This window comes from Nymphaea colorata, chromosome 7 (assembly GCF_008831285.2).
Source record: "Nymphaea colorata isolate Beijing-Zhang1983 chromosome 7, ASM883128v2, whole genome shotgun sequence".
In the NCBI taxonomy this organism is placed as follows: Eukaryota; Viridiplantae; Streptophyta; class Magnoliopsida; order Nymphaeales; family Nymphaeaceae; genus Nymphaea; species Nymphaea colorata.
In genome coordinates, this window is record NC_045144.1 from 17,527,219 (window position 1) to 17,541,841 (window position 14,623).

Consider the following 14,623-nt stretch of genomic DNA (forward strand, 5'->3'; position numbering starts at 1 on the left):
CTTGACTTGGCCCGACTCACCCTTGACTCTCTCGATTTGGTTATGGTTATTTGAATACTCCACCAAGTCGATGAGTCAACTTGCTGAAACCTAGTCATCTACTTATCCAAGTCCGAATCACGGGTTTGCTACAGAAACGATCAGGTTCAAGGCCGCCTTTGAACATAGAAGAGATGACTAAATGACAAAAAGGGTAGATCAAATCAATTTCACACGGACTTTGAATGCATTAGAAAATTAAGCTGCTCAATGTCACCATTTGTATCTCAACGTTTCAAGTGATTGTAGTTAAATTTGGCTGCACAAAAGTGATTTACATGAACAATTCGAATTTCTTTAATTTATATTAATTTAAAATTTCAAATCAAATGGACTTCTGATATTTTTATGAAACACATAGAATTTGTAAATATATATAGCAATTTGTGTAATTTTTAAAGTTGAATGTCAGGTGAGCGAAAGGGTCAATTCCATTGCCTGAAGCGAAGCTTAAAGGCCCTCCATTCCCCTTGGTTCTGGATCCTAAGCTACGTCGGTGTTAGTGATAAAACATGACACCCTTTAACTTGGATGCCGTGTTCTATCAACTTAAGACACAGAACATAGCGTTCACAGAAATCGAACTAGAAACATGCATTTTTCACGCCTCCACCCGGACCAGGCAAGGCCGAATAAATTTCAAAAAAAAAATTGTTAAATTAGCGAAAAATTTTGCCTCTCGCGGTCTGGCCTCGGTAGACCTAGACCAGGTCCGGTTCTGGTCCCGGTAGCGCTGGACCCAGGTCCAGAAGAGGCAGGCCCCTTCGAATGTTTGAAAGGAGAGAGGAAAGTGCCCCGAGCCTCACCTCAATTCCCTTTCTAAAACCCAAAACCGTTCGTTCTCTGAGGAGTGAAAACCCGATCACATTTTCTGAATGATGCCGCTGCCGCCGGACCGCCGAACCATCTGTGCCCGCTGGACCGTCGTCTGCCGGAATGCTGCGGCGCCGCTCGACCGCCAGACTGACCAATTACGAAAGCGTGAGTCTCCTTCTCCTCCAGTACTCATCCTCTTCCTCTTCTTGTTCTTCTTCTTTCGTTTCCACATTTTAGATTTATGTTTTGTTTCGCAACGCTGGTGTCTGGCAGCCTCAAATTTGTCGGTCGCCGCGGTAGGCTGCTCGCAGGACAACTGACCGTAAGTCTCGCTCTCTTCTAGGTCTTCTTTTGCTTTGGGCGTTTATTTAGCCCTGCATAATCTTGATTCCATATATTTTTCATTGTGTCACTTGTGATTTTGGTTTTGCTTGAAATTCAAGCTCACACACGACCCACACACACTCTCTCTCTTTCTCTGTTATTCGTCTTTCCTTCTATATCTCTCTTTCTCGATTATTCGTCTTTTTGTTTCTCTCTGAAAATCTTGAATCACACCAGAAGGTCGGTCTTCCAATTGCTCGACGACGATAAGGTGGGAGGATTTGGGGATAAATATCGACGTAGATGAAAATGATGAAGATCGAGGTTCCAAGATGCTATGGGGGAAGAAGTAGAAGGACATCGGGGTTCCTTTTCTCTTTTGGGCGAATTCGATCCCATGATCGATTGACCATCGATCTCTATTGCATTGTAAGTTTCTGTGTGGCATCGCTCTCGTTCTAAGTTGGCGTTCGTAATCTGATCTTTCATCCATCGGAAGAGCTTAGTGATAACAAGTAATACTGTAATAAGAACAGACAAGCATATCTAAATAGAAAAAGCTTTTAGAAATAAATACATAACTAATTGCGGATGAACATTTCTTTATTGATCTTAAAAAAATATACATCATCATAACTACTAACTACTTACGGGATGAACATTTCTTTATTGTTTTTTAAAAAAATGTACATCCTATCTTCCTATCTTTTTTAACCCATAGTTATACTATTTATTCACTTACGAATACATCATAGAAGGTGTACTTACGAATACATAGAAGGTGTAAAAGGAAGGAAGGAAAAAGAATGTTTTTCTTTCTCTATACATAAGTATGGACATAAGATTTCTCCCTTCATCCTCAATGTAACAATGTAAAGTGAGGATTTTGTAAAAGGCTTCTGAAGTCTCGAGAGAGGTTTACGTGTCCTCTACTTTAAAGTAGTTTTATCCACAACTTTTTCGCTTTTGGCGATAGTGAGTGAACAGATAAATTTTTGTTAGTGGATGTTCTGCCATATGCGATGAAGTGTGCTTTAATTTTTTTTGACAAAACATCTTTTAGCTGAGTGGTCTTTTAAAAGGAACCACTTTCTTTTGTTTTTCACATGGTGCCAACATTCAGCAGAGTGGTGTTAAAAGAACCATTTCCTTTTATTCTTCACATGAACATATTGTCTGGAGATGAATTATATTTTCTCTTGTAATGTGGTCTCAATGGAGTACGTAGGAAGATGAGCTGTGCTTTTCTTTGTGCTACTATCAGCCTTCTTACTATAAAAATCTTTAGTCCTTCTTTACTGTATCTTATTGCCATTTTCCTTTTACACGTGGAGCAAGTGCCTGCTTGGTGCTTTGTGAGGTGGCAATAGACTCTGGCTGTATCATCAGAGTCTTGTATGTTTCCTTTGTCTATGCGATCTATGAATCTTCGAAGTATGCCAATGCAATGATATTTTTCTTTTTTGTGCGAATTGTAAATAACACTGGTGGAAGAATGATGTCATCATATTCTTCTTTATGCTTGTGATTTTGCAGTGTTTACAATAATATTTATACTCAAGGCACATCTCTAAAGTACAAATTTTATTTGGTTCTCTATTTGGGGATAGGGTTTTTGCTTTATTCGGTATGAAAATTATTATAAACACTGCAAAATCACAAGAAGAAAAAGAGAGATGGTGGCATCATTCTTCCACCAGTATATGTGTTATTTACAGCTCACACAAAAAAGAAAGATGCCACTGCATTGGCAAACTTTAAGGATTCATAGATCGTATAGACAAAGAGGACATACAAGACTTTCAAGATACAATCAAAGCCTATCGTCACATCGTACACGCACTTGCTACGTGTGTGGAAGGAAAATGACAATAGGAAAAAACAAAGAAGGACTAAAGATTTTTACAGTAAAAAGGCCGATAATAGCACGCGGAAATATACAACCCATCTTTCCACATACTCCACTGAGACCACATTACAAGAGAAAATCCGATTCCTCTCCAAACAATATGTTCATGTGAACAATAAAAAAAAAGTTTTTCTAAGACTACTCCGCCGAAAGTCAGCACCATGTTAAAAACAAAAGAAAGTAGTTCCTTTTAAAGGACCACTCAGTAGAAAGATTTTTTCTCAGAAAAATCAAAGCACACTCTATTGCATATGACAGAGCATCCACTAATAAAAAAATCTTATCACTTTACTCACTAACGTAAAAAGCGAAAAAGCTGCGGATAAGACTATTTTGAAGTGGAAGACACGTAAGCCTCTCTTGAGATTTCAGAAGTCTCTATAAAATCTTCATTCTACATTGAGGATGAGAGGAAAAATCTTACGCCAAGACTTGTGTGTAGAGAAAGAAACTTTGTTTTTTCCTTCCTTTTACAGCTTCTATAGTGTATTCCTAGGGAAAGAAATGGTACTAGCCATGGGCTAGGAAAAGAACCTCTCTTAAAATAGATAATGTACTCAAGATTAATAAAGGAATGCTCATCCTGTAAGTAGTTCTGTATTTATTTCTAAAAGCTTTTTTGTGTTTCCATATGCTTGTCGGTTCTTACTACTTGTGATTTGCTGTGCCTCGTCTATTAGTCTCTCTATTCTTGTAATAACTGAAGTGCCTAGGCGTGAAGTACCAACCAAGCTATGTCATAGTTGGTACCAAATTTTGGCTCCATATCTTGGTAATGGCTTTTTTCTAATTAAGACAAGAAGAATGCTGCCATTGTCTGTTCTTATCGGGTCTCAGAGGTTCATGTCCGGTACATTTGACCTGATTCGGATTTTCCATTTGCTTGTTTTTTTTCTTCTGATTGGCAAGCTTGGGGTATGGTACAACTGTATCGGTTCGATAAGGCTTTTGTAAAAACACATCCTATATATTTATCTAATAGCGTTTGTGTCCGCCACCGCCAGATATATAGGGGTTCCCTTTCTTCTATGAGATCTTGTGGTCAGATTTGCATATGTAATTGCACTTAAATATTATTCCGGCCGAAAGGCCTTTTGATTGATGTATTCAGAATCATGGAACTGGAGATCAAAATGCTCATTTGCTCATTTGCTGAGAAAGTAGAATTATTAAATAAAGAGGGCCTTTTGTTTTTAGAATTAAGAAACTAAAACATGAAATTTTAATTCCAATCGAACCAAAATTCCAAAGCATTGAACGCCCTTAAGAAACTTTTGCTTGAATACTGATGGCAATGACTGGCTCATGATCATACTGGCGAGCACAAATTGTTCGTGGTTTGCTCAACAAGGAAGCCATTAGCAGTAAATAATTGAAAAGATCACTTTGAAGAACGTACCTGTCTTGTCTTTAGCAGTAAATAATTGAAAAGATCACTTTGAAGAACGTACCTGTCTTGTCCTTAGCTCTCGATCACTGGTGTCAAAACAACCATGGATGGACTAATTGACCTGCCCAGTGGGGGGCCCCGCAAGTCATCAATGCCGTTCATTCTCTCAAGCGGCCGGTTTACGGAGAAGAGTAGTAGATGTTGGCGTGATCTGAATCAGTCTGCTACTCAAAACCTTCCGTCGGCTTCTCTTGCTTAATTCCTGAAAGATAAAAAATATGTATGCACATGTTTGAATCTTTGACGGTAGATTAATTAAGGTATATATCCAAACATAGATATGGTCAAATGAAAGACATTGAAATCTGAATAATGATTTTTTTTTTTTTATTCAAGTCAGGCAGCCACCTGCGCTCGTGAAAATGTTGTTGCGGTGCCGTCAACATAAATGCAACGCATTTAGTTTTTCATTATCAATATGGGCGAAGTGGAAAGTAATTTACATTACAACAGATGCAGGTAACTTTGTCGTTGATCAAAAATAACGGTGGCCAGGTCGCGACGATGATCACAATTCAAAAGTGAAGGTATGTGAAAAAGAAAATATGTGCATGTTGCTTGTTGCATGGCGTTCACGTGCAAGCAATACAGGTAACGCTTGCTTGAGTTTCCGACCAATATTAGCATTATATGTTTGATCTTGACAAATTAAGTTGTCATTATACTAATGGGATTACACTTAATTACGACTTATTGTGCAAAAGTATCGAGTGGCATCATAATTTCTACTAATTTTATGAATGTTTATTGGTCGATGGTCGAGCTTCTTCTCTCACATGTTGATGTGGCCAACTTACGCGTATAGCTCCTTTATGGAAAATTGCATGCGTGCATTATGCATGTGTGTTGGTCGTGGCTTTCATGAATGTTCGTATTCACATCTCTTGCATGCACATGCATCTTATCATCGGCTTACTTACGCCTATGGAATATTTTGAAGGATGAATAATTAGACTATGCCATAACTTAATTTGGGCCTTCTAAGCGGCCATAGGGGAAGGAAAGTGTTCGGCCTTATGTTGGATCCATTTTTACAGTGTTAGACTTAATCTGGTCGTCTTTAATTGGATTCGTGTTCACATTTGGATCATACACGAATTTTTGGGATATCTGACTTTTTCTTTTATTACTTGAATTAAAGTCCTTATTAAATCTCATGAGATTTGGATATCTAAATGGAGTGCGGAGTCTTGGTCCATTAGGATTTGGATTTAAATAAGTATCTGGTTAAATTTTGGATGCGGATTGAGATGAGATTTAGTTTTAATATTTAATGTCAATACATTTAGGCATTTGGTTCTTAAAATATATATTATACTGCAGTTCGAATTAGGTTTAAATGTTGAATTCGGAGGATGTGAATTTTTAAAAACAGAGTTGGATTGGATTCGAATATGGTATGAAAAGTGTTTAATTTGTATTTAAATCCGATCGTGTGAACATCCACAAAAGCAGATATGGCTAAAAGTACATCATATTCGGATTAATTTAATCAATTGACATCCTGTTAGCAGGTGTTACAAAAACCACCCAATTGATCAGTTCGAATTAGTTGGTTTCCATATGTGTGTCTTATTTAAATATTTTTCGGAGTTTTTGATATTATTTTTTACATTTTTTCTGATTGTCTTTTCAGAAAAATACATGTTTTAATCATTTTTTGTTATGATTCACAAGCGATTCAGTTGAATCGACGACATGGCCAATTTGATTTAAAAACCTTTTTATGACGCTGGTATGTAGAATTCACTTGGTGTTGCATAGGCACTTTTGCACCTTAATTAGGATGATCAAATTTAACAATCCCAGGACGATCTGAGGCGATCAATATATTAAACTAACACCACTCTGAGGCAAATGTATGGGGTGATACTAATCTTTTGCTAACAGTTTTCCAGTTTTGTGAGAATCGTCACCCTGTCATATCCATCATTGAACGGTGATCTTAGGCAAATTTCTTCTCCATTCAGGTATAATTCTTTGCATGAACCAGTCCAATTTGAAGTACTCAAGCACAGAATCAAGAAAGCTGCACAACCAAATTGTGGCCTAATCCGATCTCTTCTAATTGGTTTCGGGTTTGGACTAGGACGACTACAAGATTTGAAACCGAGCATGAATTAATTGGGCACGAATGAAGTTCCACATTTATATGTAATCAGACCGGATCCGGGCCCGATCTCAGACTTAAACTCGAATTTTGTACACCGAAACTGAATCCAGTTGCCATTCAGATTCTACCCATTTTATCAGTACGAACGACCAAATGTTTTCAAATTAGGAACAGTGATCCGATAACTCCGACCTGCCATTAACATCCCTACACTTTGTTGTTCCATTGGAGGAATGAAGTTTCCTACAACTCCCATTAGAGTAGCGGAACTCATCTCTGTGAAATGTACTGTCAATTTAGTTTCATGTCATTTATTAGGTTTACACATAGGCCTGAGACTGATCCAAGTTGCACGTGCCTGAACTATACCTTTGCCAGGCCTTGCCTGGTTCTTCACCATTCATCAAATCTCATCCTGCTTTCTGGGTCCTGCCTCAGGCAAGGTGCAACCCCAGCCTCTTTTAACCCTTTCAATTTATGGTTGCAGTAATGGGCAGCTGATACATAGAAGCGAAAAGTTAATATGTCTCTTTCTCTCTGTCTCACACACACACGCACACACAGAGACGTGTGTGTGTGTGTTGGGGCCATGCATGGGACTGGCAGGAGAGTTGATAGCTGCCTTGATCAGAGTTGGCCTAGACTTTGGTACCCTGCGGGCTAGAGGGCCTAAGCCTTAGATCCACTTTCATGGGACAAAATGGTAAAGACATGACTCACCATTGCTTTTAACACTGACCATTGTCCTCTGTAAATGGTACAGAAAGGAAGATCCTCCTGTTATATCTTTAAATCCATCGTCTTCTTTAAATGGCATGAATTGTGGTTGTAGCCTCACACATTAAGGATCTCTTTTAACATTTTGCCTGCATGATGGAGATGTGTCAAGGAATTTATTAATGGTTGCATTTAAGATGATTAATTGCTATTTGGTAGGTCTGAAACTGGAACCAGCTGTATTTACATAGTCTTTTAAACAAGTCCAACTGTATTGGTGTTGTCTTTTAAGTAAGTCTGGATGAGAAGACACTTAGAAAGATGAAGGGAAAGATCTTACACCATTGATGCGTATGAGAAACTAGCTAAGTTGGGTTCCTATTAGCTTCCAATTCTAGTCTTGCCACCTGTGGAAAAGATAGAAGATTTCTTTGGGGGAATACGTTGCTATACTCTAGCCACATGCCTTCACACTCACAAATACACGTACACACAGACACAAATACTCTCTCTCCCTCTCTCTCTCTCTCTCACACACACAGCCCATGCTGACAAAATAATGGAGCCTTTAAGAAATGAATGTACGATTGCTGCTAGTAAAGATTGCACAATGTTTTGCAATGTGCTGTCTACGTATAGAATAGCTGCAGGAAGAAATTAGGCATAATCTGATGAGTCACTGATCCACATGGTGTCTAGGAGTTTAGCTCTTTCTTTTGTGGGTACGTACAAGGGGGTTGCCCTCTCAGCTAATTAGCTGGGCTACCATGGTCCTTGAATGCGGAGAAGCTTGAGTATAGTTAGGCTTGTAGTTGTAGGTGAAGGACTTCCAACACCATCATATTTACATGACCAAGCTGGTACAAAGATCAAGACCATTTTTCTCAGGTTGGACCATCATGGTAACAAGATTCTTTCAGTACTCAAATCTTCACAACAAGATAGCACTACTTGGCTTGCTTCCACACTGAACTTCTGCCATGAGTAATGAAAACTGGCTCATTGCGAAGCTTAGGAGGGTGTTTGAATGATTGCAGAAGTAATTCAGGTTGGAAGACTTCCGTCCGACTTTTTCCCCCTTCCTTTTCATGAAAAGACCGTATCTGTCGTAGCGTTCTACTGTGCTTGAAGTGAGTAGTACTGGTGCTTGAAGTTTCATGCCATTCTCGAGCTTAATCAACCAATTCAGTTTCTTCCATACTCGGGCATTAATGGCCGCTGCTACATGTGTAGTTCGTTTTAGTTAGTAAGAGATCGAGATTGTAGTAATGGTGGCCTAAGTTGGTGGAACCAGAATGGGGTGCGATAGAAGTGCACAGCTTTTGTACTGATTACATTTCGGCAGAAGATCTGTTCTACCGTTGTTGCAGCGTTGCAGATCTTTGATTCCTTCGTGATCTCTTGTTGACGCAATAAGAACTTTAACGTGGAATGATGGTAAGTCGACATTTTTCTGCATAGCTTTGTAAAGTTAATCAACGTTAACGTTATTTATGGAAGCATCCAATTAAATAGAAACACCTGACTAATGTACTGGCGTAAATCAACAGGAACAAGATGGGGTGATATGGCGTCCATTTGCATGCTACAAAATTACATATGATGCTGCATATTTACGCACAACAGCACAAAACTAAAAAGAGTATTTCCTTGGTTTCCCATAGCAACCTTATAGAAGGGTCTGTTGACATTTACCAATGCTGGCCTTTTGTATTTTATACGAGTGTGTTCATGTAATTTGGAGCCCAAATATATCCCCATCTTCCAACACGGTCATGTTATGGCTCCTCTGGGGCATGAAACAATCAGACACATAAATTTGGCTAATATTTCTCCTCATCAACCTTGTTATTGCATTATTATCTTGGATAAAGGGAGTTAGAAGAAGGCGCGCTATGCTATTTTCAGTTGTAGTTTTCATGGAATGCTGCACTCTCAGGCTTACATATGCCGAAAGACACACACACACATATATATATATATATATATATATATATATATATATATATATATAGAGAGAGAGAGAGAGAGAGAGAGAGAGAGAGAGAGAGAGAGAGAGAGAGAGAGAAGGAAAGCCTTTGTAAACCATCCGAAGAGAATATTTTCTACAAATGAAGACGAGAAAAACAAAGAAGAAGAAATTAAGGGAGAAAGAAAAGAAAGACGACGACATGAACCAAAGAGTGTAACGGGGAGTTCGTCCATTTTCCGGTGGACCCACGGCCAACCCTAACCGGTCAGTGGAGATGGGGCGGGGCCCCACCGCAGCCACCGAAGTCAAAACCCTCCGCACCGAAGACCGGGAAGTTGGGCCCGCAAGTGGGCCCCAAGTCCCAGGCATTGAGGCCGTCGAGGCCCACCATCATCTGATCTCCCCACGTTCCCTGCGCCACCTCGCAGACGGCGGCCCCTGGTTGCACCGGCATTTGCAGCGACGGGTCTCCGGCGACTCCCTGCGGCAGAAATCCCTGCAAAGGCGACCCCACGGAGAACTGGTTTGGGACGGGAACCCACCCCTCGATGCCCGGAACGGTCGGAAGTGGGCAAGTGAAGCGGCTGTCCGGCGAGAATGAGGAAGGGAACTCGAAGCCAGCAGCGGCGAGGGACGCCATGGACGGCGTGAAGGGGTGGGTGATGAGGTGGTCGTCCGGGGAGATGATGGTCGTGACGGAGGAACCGTGGGGCATGTCGGAGTACATGAAGTTGGTCTTGGCGCGGGCGCCGCGCATCGACCGGGCGGCGCGGTCGTAGGCGAGGGCCGCCTCCTCTGCCGTGTCGTAGGTCCCAAGCCAGTGCCGTTCCTTCGTCGCAGGATCCCGTATCTCAGCAGCGTACCTCCCCCACGGCCGCCTCCTCACCCCTAGAAACCGACCGGGCTCGTTCTGCCTTCGCCGACCCTTAGGAGTGGAAGACGAAGATGAAGAAGAGTGGGATGATGATGAGGACGACGACTGAGGTGTGGCAGTACCGAAATCCATTACAGCAAAGGAGCAAAATTTCCTTTTCCTAATGGGATCTGTGTTGCTGGTGATGGATGGAACACTCTCTCTCTCTCTCTCTCTCTCTCTCTCTCTCTAGATCTCTCTGAACTCCTTTCTGTTTGCTAGCTCGTACCCTCGTGTGGTCTCTTCTCCCTCATTAGTGCATGCTCTCTGGGTTTTATAGGGAAAAAATTCCGCAACTGCTCTTGCTCTTCAACATCAATTACAGAGCACCACTCAATTTTATATGCCTTTTTCAATCACGGGTTGCTTTCATTATCTATTCTCTATACGAGATTAAAGGCCATCATTAGGACATGGTAGAGCGAGCGAGAGAGAGAGGTTGGGACTCCGTATAAGGACGGGATCATTTATTTTGGCTATCATTTATTTTTACGAGTAGTTGGATGTCCATTGGATTGGATTGAGTTTGGTTGAAGAGTAATCCAGGGAGGGGTGGTGGTAGTATACCACTTTCTTTATTCGAATTTTGGAGGGATCATTGTTAGGAGTCACTGTCACATTTTAATGCGTTTTATTTTTAAATCGTAAAAAGTCTCGAAACATGCTTTGTGAACCCATGAGACAGGCATAGGAATAGGAAGGAGCCAAAGCTTATTTTAGGAGCTGTGGAATGAACCACTCACCCTTATAAAAAAGAAAAGTTTGGTCTAAGAGCCAGCTCTCTCGACTCTATATAAGACTGTTCCTACTCGCCGTGAACTAAGTAGAGTAAGGAACCTACTTCTCATATATGTTTTCCTAAAACAACAACAGTGCAGGTGAGTTGAGCCCCACCACTTTGATGCCTCTACATACACCGGAGTGAGTTGCATGCATCATTAGGTGCGAACAACCTATATGTGCCAAAAGAAAAGGAATGACATTTTGATAATTATTTTAAAAAAGAAATGTCATTTTCAATCTTTTTATTATTTTTCGATTTTTTTTATCCTCAGAGAAATTTTCTTTCTTCATTAACTAAAAAAATTATTGCACCACTATGACGTACATAACCAGCGACTGTGTTGTGATTGGACTCTAATAGTATATTCCCCTATATTTTTCTTTAGGATACCAGGTGCCCAATAGACTACCCAAGAGACACTACTAGAAGAGAAGAGACGTGAATGTGCTCCACAGTGGAGTACTAATTGACCTGGGTGGTGAAACATCTACTGCACCAATATAAATGAAAACATAAGCGTGTCTAGATCTGGACATCAATGGATCGGATAGTATCTGACCGAATTGTTGAAAAAGAGTCCGACAAGTAAAAGATTTAACATATGATTGTTAACATATACCTTATCCATTCATTTTAAAAGTCGATATATATATATATATATATATATATATATATATAAGTCGTTTGGATTCTGTTGTTTATTTAAAGTTTAGTCTGATTCATATATGAATGTGAAAAGACAGGTTGGATTGAGATTCGTCGGGTTCACATATAATACAAACTTTTCTTTCATTTTTATTTGAATCCAAATTCAAACACGAATACATTTAATTCGAATGCGATCAGTTGTACATCCATTGGAACCATTGATGGTACACACTTTTCCATGGGGAGAAAAACGCCTTCCAAAGGATTGAGTATCATGTAATCACTCAAGAACTCGACCCAAGTGCATTCGAAATTGCTATGTTCTTAAAAGATTTCACTGGCAATGTTGAGGCCCAGGGCTCATGTTCAGGCAGGCTGGATACTCATTACTCACCCACTAAAACAAGAAATGTGTGTTTTTTTTTAGAATTTTAACTTTGTCACTACTTATTTTTGTCATTGTTGGGAGACTCCTCCTTTTACTCATTGAGGGTATTATAATCATTATATGCTCTGTGCACAATTTTCTTTTTACTACTTCAGCTTTTGAAGGGTTTTTTTGTTTAAATTATTTTTAATTAATATTTTTAAATGTTTGCTCTGCTATATATAAAGTGTCACTTCAAATATGAAAAATCTGTGAAAAGCGCCGCTGGCTTAATGTTTATAGAGCTAGTGGGTAACTAGCCTGTGAGCGCTTTGCATGAGCGACTAGTTACCCGTGGCCAATGTCCCTCCACTTGTTGGCTCAATTCCTGGTTCCACCCAGACATTGACAGCCACTGGATTCATAAAGAACAAGAACATGACGTCCTTGCCTTAAAAATGATTCGATTTCAGCTGACTATTGCTCGGAGACAAAGATGTGCCCGAAAATTCATGTAGTACCAAAATTGATTCGCTCAACCACTTGATGTTCAGATTCCGATTTCATGCATCTCTTATTTGCATTCTTTGAACATATATATCTTATCTCTTCATTTATGAAAATCTATCAGCACAAAATAAAACTATTATTTGTCTGGAACACATACATGCCTTTTACATTCAACTTATGGGGTGAAGATAATTCTTTAATTAGTTGGTTTTCCACCTTGAAGACAAAGTAAGGAGATTCATCTTATTCTATTGATTCTGAGTCACAATGTTCAATAATCGAACTCAAAGCCAATAACAGGAACATTGAAGTTAGTGAAAGGTTCTTTTATTTTTTTTCCCTTTGTTCTTCGACCCTTCGTCCCATTCCAGGTGGAAGGCTAGCATTTCGCTCATGCCCAACAGCGTCGTTTAGGAACTTTAGTTATTAAAGAAGATGGCGAGGAACCTCCTTAGAGGCTCATGCAGCCATCATAGCGCTTCCTTTCATTTTAATCATGCAGTGGAAATCCGTGTCATTATGAAATCATTTGCATGCATCCAATGATTAAGATGCATATAATTTACTTAAAACTTTCGACGCACTGCGTGATCTAAGATGATATATTCTTGTTCCTACAGTTATAATTTATAATGCCCTCTCTCTCTCTCGTTTTGGATTCGGACTCTAGCCCCATTTTTTAAAACTGAATTTCGGATCCAACTAGCATAAAATCCAACATTTATATGCAATTGGGATAGATTCATGCCCGATCTTAAGGACAGTTAATTCATGCTTGAATTTGCTTAGGAACCTCTAAACCAAATTCAAACCCAATTACAAGTTTCTTCATCTGCAGATCTATCTGAACAGGTTGAATAAAGATTGAAGTTAAAGCCTTCAAGTTGAAGGAGATCAAGAGTTCAACAAGCAGACATTTACCTAACCTAGCTGAACCTCACGGAAGAGGAAAACTTATTCTACGTTACGACATATGAGGACAGTACAACAATTATGTTTCGAGTGGCCTTTTTTTTTACTTCCATAACTTGTCAGCTAGTAAAGATGCAAATCTTCAGAAAAAATCAAAAGAAAGATGCAGTGCTTCCTTAGTTTATTTAAATAAAGTTAGGCGAACGTGCACGAACAGTTATCAACATGATGTGGCTCATGCTGGACGGAAAAACTTGAAGATAACTATTGGTATACCATGCAATATCTAATACCAGAGTCTCTACACAACTTTTATGTAGAAAACATCTTTTTTTTTAAGTTGAAAATCATTATAGGGCAGGACCATGCTATTGATTGTAGTTGATGAATAATTAAGAACTATCTCTTTCTTTTAGGCCACACTTGCAAAGCGTATGCCGATCATGTTTGAAGTGATGTTCTTGTGCTCATAATAGCTTTACCATGTGCGCCCATTTTGAGCCAAGCCAATGATAAGTCACACATATACGCCCTTTCTTCTCGCATCTTTACTTTTTCGAGGTTATACTAACAAATCAATGGGCCATGCATGGTTTCATTTGGAATGCCAACCCTAGTGTCAAGTAAAACTCATTGATGTCCGTGTCTGTGTGTTTGAGAAGAGAGAGAATCTTATCTTTGAGGGGTGTAACATAGTTGGTCGGATTGACGGATCAGTGAAAATCCAGTTGTTAATTTGACTACTGTAGAGTGCTACTCCTCTAGATTGCGAATGGTGGATACGTGACAACATTTTAATTGACAGGTAACTTGCCTTCCACTTAGGTCCCAAAGTAACCCTACACTTTGTGAGCAAGGGAAAGAGAGAGGGGCATTGGCTTCTTCCGGCCATCTCCTCTATTTTTTTTTTTAAACTTAGTTACAAATCTTAATCTCAACAAAAAGAGATTACTCAATAATCAGATTGAGTATACTTAATCCAGTCACAGAGCTAAGAATTTTTCTTGGGGACCACTATATATATATGTATATATAATTTCCGAAAGTGAAGATTTTCTTAAAGTCTATATGGTAAATTTTAGTTTTTTTTTTAAAAAACTCAAGGGGGGCATGGCCACTGCCAGCCTCCATGGGCTCCATGCCTGACTT

At 39.6% G+C, this 14,623-nt stretch overlaps 1 protein-coding gene and 1 long non-coding RNA gene across 8 annotated transcripts; one reads left to right on the forward strand and one right to left on the reverse strand.

Annotated features, from left to right (window-relative positions):
* The first annotated feature begins 823 nt into the window (after nt 1–823).
* Nucleotides 824–13,417, forward strand: LOC116257612 (uncharacterized). 7 transcript variants are annotated; one of them, XR_004173441.2, is made up of 5 exons: nt 824–1,020; nt 1,129–1,177; nt 1,417–1,608; nt 4,992–5,065; nt 13,401–13,417. It is a non-coding gene; the product is annotated as an uncharacterized LOC116257612 (long non-coding RNA). The 7 variants fall into 7 exon arrangements; XR_004173445.2 differs by having other exon boundaries at nt 4,998–5,065; nt 13,401–13,415; XR_004173444.2 differs by lacking the exon at nt 13,401–13,417 and having other exon boundaries at nt 825–1,020; nt 4,879–5,244.
* Nucleotides 9,439–10,606, reverse strand: LOC116257611 (ethylene-responsive transcription factor ERF086-like). The gene has a single exon (XM_031634546.2). It carries the CDS (start codon nt 10,344–10,346, stop codon nt 9,606–9,608), a length of 741 nt encoding a protein of 246 aa, XP_031490406.1. The 5' UTR covers nt 10,347–10,606; the 3' UTR covers nt 9,439–9,605.
* Nucleotides 13,418–14,623: the final 1,206 nt, after the last annotated feature.

Bases quoted from the DNA above. Each gene is read 5' to 3' on its own strand.
- LOC116257611 (XM_031634546.2), bottom strand. From the start codon at position 10,346: ATGGATTTCGGTACTGCCACACCTCAGTCGTCGTCCTCATCATCATCC.